The sequence below is a fragment of the Musca vetustissima genome, unplaced genomic scaffold (assembly GCF_032173495.1).
Source record: "Musca vetustissima isolate MV318-11 ecotype Yass unplaced genomic scaffold, APGP_CSIRO_Mvet_v1 utg5354, whole genome shotgun sequence".
Lineage (NCBI taxonomy): Eukaryota > Metazoa > Arthropoda > Insecta > Diptera > Muscidae > Musca > Musca vetustissima.
The window spans coordinates 79,188-88,591 of NW_026874964.1; the positions used below are offsets into that span (position 1 = coordinate 79,188).

The 9,404-nt window shown below is 35.8% G+C and overlaps 1 protein-coding gene across 1 annotated transcript; it reads right to left on the reverse strand.

The window, feature by feature from the left end:
• Positions 1–4,966: 4,966 nt before the first annotated feature.
• Positions 4,967–5,506, reverse strand: LOC133337483 (general odorant-binding protein 99a). The gene is made up of 2 exons (XM_061545703.1): positions 5,416–5,506; positions 4,967–5,351 (listed from the first exon to the last, which is right to left on the reverse strand). Exons 1-2 carry the CDS (start codon positions 5,455–5,457, stop codon positions 4,968–4,970), a joined length of 426 nt encoding a protein of 141 aa, XP_061401687.1. The 5' UTR covers positions 5,458–5,506; the 3' UTR covers position 4,967.
• Between the last annotated feature and the right edge of the window lie 3,898 nt (positions 5,507–9,404).

Genomic DNA, 9,404 nt, shown 5'->3' on the forward strand with positions numbered 1-9,404 from the left:
CAGAATTAGTCTTTAAAAAATCCACGCCTATAGTTGTGATATTCTGGGCAGAATTAGTCTTTAAAAATACACGCCTATAGCTGTGATATTCTGGGCAGAATTAGTCTTTAAAAATCCACGCCTATATCTGTGAAATTCTGGGCAGAATTAGTCTTTAAAAATCCACACCTATATCTGTGAAATTCTGGGCAGAATTAGTCTTTAAAAATCCACGCCTATATCTGTGATATTCTGGGCAGAATTAGTCTTTAAAAAATCCACGCCTATAGTTGTGATATTCTGGGCAGAATTAGTCTTTAAAAAATCCACGCCTATAGTTGTGATATTCTGGACAGAACTAGTCTGTAAAAATCCACGCCTATAGTTGTGATATTCTGGGCAGAATTAGTCTTTAAAAAATCCACGCCTATAGTTGTGATATTCTGGGCAGAATTAGTCTTTAAAAATCCACGCCTATATCTGTGAAATTCTGGGCATAATTAGTCTTTAAAAATCCACGCCTATAGCTGTGATATTCTGGGCAGAATTAGTCTTTACAAATCCACGCCTATATCTGTGAAATTCTGGGCAGAATTAGTCTTTTAAAATATTCTGGACAGTATTAGTCTGTAAAAATCCACGCCTATATCTGTGAAATTCTGGGCATAATTAGTCTTTAAAAATCCACGCCTAGTCTTTAAAAATACACGCCTATAGCTGTGATATTCTGGGCAGAATTAGTCTTTAAAAATCCACGCCTATATCTGTGAAATTCTGGGCAGAATTAGTCTTTAAATATCCACGCCTATATCTGTGAAATTCTGGGCAGAATTAGTCTTTAAATATCCACGCCTATATCTGTGAAATTCTGGGAAGAATTAGTCTTTAAAAATCCACGCCTATAGCTGTGATATTCTGGACCGAATAAGTCTTTAAAAATCCACGCCTATAGCTGTGAAGTTCTGAGCGGAATTGGCCTTTAAAAATCCACGCCTATAGAGTGACATTCTGGGCATAATTGGTCTTTAAAAATCCACGCCTATACTTGTGATATTCTGGACAGTATTAGTCTGTAAAAATCCACGTTTTAGCTGTGATATTCTGGGCAGAATTAGTCTTTAAATATCCACGCCTATAGCTGTGATATTCTGGACAGAATTAGTCTATAAAAATCCACGCCTATAGCTGTGATATTCTGGACAGAACTAGTCTGTAAAAATCCAGGCCTATATTCTGGGCAGAATTAGTCTGTAAAAATCCACGCCTATAGCTGTGATATTCTGGGCAGAATTAGTCTGTAAAAATCCACGCCTATAGCTGTGATATTCTGGACAGAACTAGTCTGTAAAAATCCACGCCTATATTCTGGGCCGAATAAGTCTTTAAAAATCCACGCCTATATCTGTGAAATTCTGGGCAGAATTAGTCTTTAAAAATCCACGCCTATAGTTGTGATATTCTGGGCCGAATAAGTCTGTAAAAATCCACGCCTATATCTGTGATATTCTGGGCAGAATTAGTCTTTAAAAAATCCACGCCTTTAGTTGTGATATTCTGGGCATAATTAGTCTTTAAAAATCCACGCCTATAGCTGTGATATTCTGGGCAGAATTAGTCTTTAAAAATACACGCCTATAGCTGTGATATTCTGGGCAGAATTAGTCTTTACAAATCCACGCCTATATCTGTGAAATTCTGTGCAGAATTAGTCTTTAAAAATATTCTGGACAGTATAAGTCTGTAAATATCCACGCCTATAGCTGTGATATTCTGGACAGAATTAGTCTGTAAATATCCACGCCTATAGCTGTGATATTCTGGACAGAACTAGTCTGTAAAAATCCACGCCTATATTCTGGACAGAATTAGTCTTTAAAAATCCACGCCTTAGCTGTGATATTCTGGGCAGAATTAGTCTGGAAAAATCCACGCCTATAGCTGTGATATTCTGCACAGAATTAGTCTTTAACCAGTAAGGAAAGTAGTAAAGTCGGACGGGGCCGACTATATGATACCCTTCACCACTATGGGTATATTAAACAGGACTATTAGCATGAAATTGGATGAAATAAAATATGTGATATTTATCTAAATGTGAATCTACGTAGATCTATCCATAAAGTATGTAAATCGACTTCAAACAAATATAAATGGGTCATCCGTTGGGCTATGTCTGTACTTCTAGAAAACGCAACTACATAATTCTATGCTCAATTTTGTACGTTGTGCAAAATTTGATGTCAAACTGACTAACATGAGGAGTTTGATGCCCAATTTACTTGAAATCGGGCGAAAATATATATGGATTAAGCGATTTCAAACAAACTTGTCACAGGATAGGTTATACTAATTTCAGAACGTTTTGTTCCTATTGGTTCTTGGTGCGCCAATTACTTAAAATCAATCTATAATAAAAGGGAGCTATATCTAAATCTGGACCGATTTTCACGAAACAACGCAGACATCACTCTAGGCTCAATTCGGTAAGTTATGCCAAATTTTGTGCAAAACGAAAGATATATAGGGACTTTGGTGCAACATTCACATGAAATCGGACGAAACTATATATGGGAGCTATATGTAAATCTTGACCTATTTTCACGAAACTTGGCAGACATCATTCTAGGCCTAAATGATTAGGCTGTACCAAATTTCGTGCAAATCAAAAGATATATAGAGACTTTGGGGCACCATTTACATGAAATCGGACGAAACTATATATGGAAGATATATCTAAATCTGGACCGATTTTCTCGAAACTTGGCAGACATCATTCTAGGCTCATTTCAGTACGTTATGCCAAATTTCGTGCAAATCGAAAGATATATAGGGACTTTAGGGCACCATTTACATGAAATCGGACGAAACTATATATGGGAGCTATATCTAAATCTGGACCGATTTTCTCTAAACTTGGCAGACATCACTCTAGGCTTAATTCAGTACGTTATGTCAAATTTCGTGCAAATCAAAAGATATATAGGGACTTTGGGGCACCATTTATATGAAATCGGGCGAAACTATATATGGGAGCTATATCTAAATCTGGACCGATTTTCTCGAAACTTGGCAGACATCATTCTGGGCTCAATTAAGTACGTTATGCCAAATTTCGTGCAAATCGAAGGATATATAGGGACTTTGGTGCACCATTTACATGTAATCGGACGAAGCTATATATGGGAGCTATATTTAATCTGGACCGATTTTCTCGAAACTTGCCAGACATCATTCTAGGCTCAATTCAGTACGTTATACCAAATTTCGTGCAAATCGAAAGATATATAAGAACATTAGGGCACCATTTACATGAAATCGGACGAAACTATATATGGGAGCTATATCTAAATCGGGACCGATTTTCACGAAACTTGGCAGACATCACTCTAGGCTTTATTCAGTACGTTATGCCAAATTTCGTGCAAATCAAAAGATATATAGGGACTCTGGGGCACCATTTACATGAAATCGGACGAAACTATATATGGGAGCTATATCTAAATCTGGACCGATTTTCACGAAAATTGGCAGACATCATTATAGACCTAAATGATTAGCCTGTACCAAATTTCGTGCAAATCGAAAGATATATAGGGACCGTTTACATTAAATCGGTTAAATATATATATGGGAGCTATATCTAAATCTGAACCGATTTTTCCCAATTTCAATAGGGTTCGTCCTTGGGCCGAATAAGTGACCTATGCCAAATTTCATCCAATTCGGATCATAAATGCGACCTGTACTTTGTTTACAATTTAACATGGACAGACAGGCAGACAGACAGACGGACGGACATGCATAAATCGACTTAGAAAGTGATTCTATGCATATTCTCAAAAGGAACCATGGGTCTATCTCAATTATTTTTGCCTGTTACAAACATATGCACAAAGACATAATACCCTGTACCACAGTGTGGTGAAGGGCATAAAAATCCACGCCTATAGTTGTGATATTCTGGACAGAACTAGTCTGTAAAAATCCACGCCTATATTCTGGACAGAATTAGTCTTTAAAAATCCACGCCTATAGCGGTGATATTCCTGGCAGAATTAGTCTTTAAAAATCCACGCCTATAGCGGTGATATTCCTGGCAGAATTAGTCTTTAAAAATCCACGCCTATAGCGGTGATATTCCTGGCAGAATTAGTCTTTAAAAATCCACGCCTATAGCTGTGATATTCTGGACAGAACTAGTCTGTAAAAATCCACGCCTATATTCTGGACAGAATTAGTCTGTAAAAATCCAAGCCTATATTCTGGACAGAATAAGTCTTTAAAAATCCACGCCTATAGCTGTGATATTCTGGACAGAATTAGTCTGTAAAAATCCACGCTTTAGCTGTGATATTCTGGGCATAATTAGTCTATAAATATCCACGCCTATAGCGGTGATATTCTGGGCAGAATTAGTCTTTAAAAATCCACGCTTTGGCCAATTATATTCTATGAAAATAAAAATCCTCTGAGGATCACTTCGTTGGTCTGAGCCTCCTTTTAGAAATAAAAAAATAGTTGGTTTTTTGATTTTTTTTTTTAGAAATGTGTGCTTTGGTTTTTATTCTTTGCTATTTTATTTAAACTTAACGAACATTAAACAAAAATTTATGTTGTTATTGTTGTTGTTGGTTTCGGTTGCATTAAATACTTAATTACAAAAAAATAAAACATAAAAGTAATAAGAAGAAGTAAGATATGAGAAAAATGACGATTGTAGGACGTTTCTGATGATTCATTATCTCCATTGGTTGTTATTGTTCTTGTTGTTGTTACTGTTGTTGTTGTTGTTGCTGCACAAGTTCTTGGTTCTTCAATTAAGGACAATTTTTGTTGTTGATGTTGGTGTTGTTGTTCTTAATGGTTGTGTTTCGATTGTATCATATTATATTCCGATTCGGAGTCATACAAGAATATTTAGAAAAAAAGGAATAGAACTTCCATCGGCTGGCGACGAAAGTTGAAGAACTGCCTGGCGGCGCTGCAACTTAGTTCTTCTTCAAGCTATCCATGACCAAGGGTAAATTCTTGGCAATGAAGCACTTGAAGCCACGGAAGGCCCATGAGCAGGAATCGGATTTCTGTTCATTTTTGTCGGCACACTTTTCAACATCGGCCTTAACTTCGTCCTTGTTGTCCTTGCCCTGACCCAATTGGGCTACCAAGTTGTCGTTCTTGAAGCCATCCTTGGCATCGAACAGTTCGAATTTCTCGAAAACGCATTGAATGTAGCATCGGGTGATCTCATCATCGGGGAATTCGAATTTCTTGTATTTCTCAATCATTTCGGGGGTGACCTTTTTGGCTTCCATGCACTCCTTGCGGGCCTTCATTAGATCCTCTTGGGTGCGTAGTTTGTAGTCAGCGGAGGCCTGTGTGGAAATCGGATGATAGGATAAGAAAAGAGAAAAAAGGAATCTCATTCGAAATACTTACCACAGCAAAGAGAGCCAACAATAGAACAGCTGTTACTTTCATTTTGTTTTGCTTGGTACTTTGTTTTGACGCTTGGTGTATAAATCACAAGTTTGGGTTGTGTGTTGGCAGAGTTGTTTAAGCACGAGTTGTGTTGACTTGAGCTTGATCCGTTTAGAACTGATGCTAATCCATGTTCGGTTCATGACTTTTATAGGCTGGCGCATGTGGCGCAAATCCCACAGCAAAATGCTCGGCAACACAACAAACTAATAAATCGTACAAAGAACTTAAGTGTGTGCCCAGATATGTACGTATGTATGTCGGTTTGTATATATGTATGAATTGCATGAATAGCCCTCCAGTTAGTTAGTTAGGCCCCCAGATACAAAACAAGCATTGCAAGCATTGAAACCTGGGCAGGCTATAATAGTAAATGGGAATGCGTAAGTTTGTATGTGTGTGCGTGAGTGTATGTTGGATGTTATTGTTGTGTTGTTGAAATTGTTATTATATAGTGGGATGCATGCTGATGGAGGATAGGAAAAAAAGTTGCAATTGTATTTATTTGTGTGTTTCTGGATCATTCTTTCTCGCCAAACAATCAACCATCAATGTGACAATCAAAGAGAATGGACGACTGGAACAAACAAAAGAAATGCAACAATCTTGTACCAATTATTGTCATCTTCACGACTTTAATAGATGTCCATCATGCTATGAGGGTTTAGCGAACAATTTATTTTAGTGCTTCCGACTTAAATTTTTATTTTGTTTTGTTTTCTTTGAATGACCATCAAGGGCTCAGACGTATTGATGACAAAATGTAAAGCAAAAATTAAGGATAATTATTTCATTTAATATTTTTTTCAAATAAAGACATAAATTCGTTACATTACATGGCTACGAAGTAACTGCCGGGAAAATAAAAATTTCAGCAATTTTTTCGACCAATCAATCAGTTTCTTAAGCGTGAATATTCAGTTCCTATATAGAATATTTTTCAATGACTACAATTAAGGATTATTCAAACAACATTTGATTCAAAAACCAGTAAGGAAAGTAGTAAAGCCGGACGGGGCCGACTATATGATACCCTTCACCACTATGGGTATATTAAACAGGACTATTAACATGAAATTGAATGAAATAAAATATGTGATATTTATGTAAATGTGAATCTACCTAGATCTATCCATAAAGTATGTAAATCGACTTCAAACAAATATAAATAGGTCATCCGTTGGGCTATGTCTGTACTTCTAGAAAACGCAACAGCGTAATTCTATGCTCAATTTTGTAAGTTGTGCAAAAATTGATGTCCAACTGACTAACAATTTACTTGAAATCGGGCGAAAATATATATGGAAGCTCTATCCAAATATTAAGCGATTTCAAATAAATTTGTCACAGGTTAGGTTATACTAATTTCAGAACGTTTCGTTCCTATCAGCCTATTGGTTCCTTGGTGCGTCAATTACTTAAAATAAATCTATATTAAAAGGGAGCTATATCTAAATCTGGACCGATTTTCACGAAACAAGGCAAACATCACTCTAGGCTCAATTCAGTACGTTATGCCAAATTTCGTGCAAATCGAAAGATATATAGCGACATTGGTGTACCATTTACATGAAATCGGACGAAACTATATATGGGAGCAATATCTAAATCTGGACCGATTTTCTCGAAACATGACAGACATCACTCTAGGCTCAATTCAGTACGTTATGCCAAATTTGGTGCAAATCGAAAGATATATGGGGACTTTGGTGCACCATTTTCATGAAATCGGAGGAAACTATATATGGGAGCTATATCTAAATATAAACCGATTTTCATGAAACTTGGCAGACATCATTCTAGGCTCATTTCAGTACGTTACGCCAAATTTCGTGCAAATCGAAGGATATATAGGGCCTTTGGTGCACCATTTACATGAAATCGGACGAAACTATCTATGGGAGCTATATCTAAATCTGCACCGATTTTCTCGAAACTTGACAGACATCACTCTAGGCTCAATTCAGTACGTTATGCCAAATTTGGAGCAAATCGAAAGATATATAGGGACCTTGGTGCACCATTTACATGAAATCGGAGGAAACTATGTATGGGAGCTATATCTAAATCTAACCCGATTTTCTCGAAACTTTACAGACGTCATTTTAGGCTGAATACAGTACTTTATGCCAAATTTCGTGCATAAAGAAAGATGTATAGGGACTTTGGTGCCTATATCGGACGAAAATATATATATGGGAGCTATATCTAAATCTGAACCGATTTTTCCCAATTTCAATAGGGTTCGTCCTTGGGCCAAACAAATGAGCTATGACAAATTTCAGCCAAATCGGACTATAAATGCGACCTGTACTTTGTTTACAATTTAACACCAACAGACGGACAGACGGACGGACATGAATAGATCGATTCAGAAAGTGATTCTATGCATATTATCAAAATGAACTATGGGTCTATCTCGTTTCCTTTTGCCTGTTACAAACATATGCACAAAGACAGTGTGGTAAAGGGTATAAAAACAATCTACGCATGAGAAACTGTTAAGCCAGAAAATTATATTTTTTAATTTTTAAATCTTTTGGTCATACACAGTCGCCGGCTATGTTTATTTGTACCCTTTTTAGAATTCCCCATTCTATTCAGTATAAGTATGTAATTATATACATGTAGGCACATAGCTGCCAAAAATTAATTTCCATTTCATTATTGCAGTTGTTTTGAGTTGCACATTTTTAACGATGCCATTGTAAGCGATTGCTAAATTTGTTTTGAAATGTTTTCAATTGGTCATTTAGTTAACAATCAAAACGCTTAATTGATGTTTTGTTTTGTTGTGCTTCCCTAATTAAAAACAACACACATTGTTTAAATGAAAAAAAATGCGTTAAATATTTGTCATATGATTGTCATATTTGTTGATCGCTGCATGTAGGATTATCATTAAAGGGCAGTATTTTCGATTCATTTAGTTGTTTTTCATAAAGTGGAGATAGCTGGCAGATCGTTGAGAACTATATAAATGTATCCCCTTTGTTCTAACGGGATAATAAACCAATACTAAACCTATAAAAATTAATTAACAGACCCCTACACAAATGTTTTTTTATACTGGCTTCTTTAAAAGTTGTCAGATCTTACAATTAAACAATGATTAAACTGAGTCCAAAAGGTTTATATGTGTAACGGTCATCATTTTATCTATAAACAGAACTCCCGAGAAGGCTTCATAAACGATATTTATCTGATTAAAACCCTAAATATGTTATGGTATGTTATGATTTTCTATTTGAATAGAATATTTCGTTGGTGTATTTCATAAAAAATTAATATACTGATTTAAATTATTCATAATTAATTGATATTACAATTTAAACTGTTATATAAAGAATAATTTTAAATATATTACAAAAAATAATACCATTTTAATCGAAACAGCATAAACGATATCTAGTATTTATACCCTTCACCACACTGTGGTACAGGGTATTATGTCTTTGTGCATATGTTTGTAACAGGCAAAAGGAAACGAGATAGACACATGGTTCCTTTTCAGAATATGCATAGAATTACTTTCTAAGTCGATTTATGCATGTCCGTCCGTCCGTCCATGTATTTTTGTTAACAAAGTACAGGTCGCATTTGTGATCCTATTTGGATGAAATTTTTCACAGTTCACTTATTTGGCCCAAGGACGAACCCTATCGAAATTGGGAAAAATTGGTTCAGATTTAGATATAGCTCCCACATATATTTTCGTCAGATTTTAGGTAAATAGTGCACTAAAGTCCCTATATATCCTTCGTTTTGCTTGAAGTTTGGCATAGCGTACCGAATTAAGCCTAGAAAAATATGTGTAAAATTTCGTGAAAAACGGTTCAGATTTAGATATAGCTCCCATATATATTTTCGTCCGATTTTAGGTAAATAGTGCACCAAAGTCCCTATATATCCTTCGATTTGCACGAAATTTGTCACAGCGTATTGAA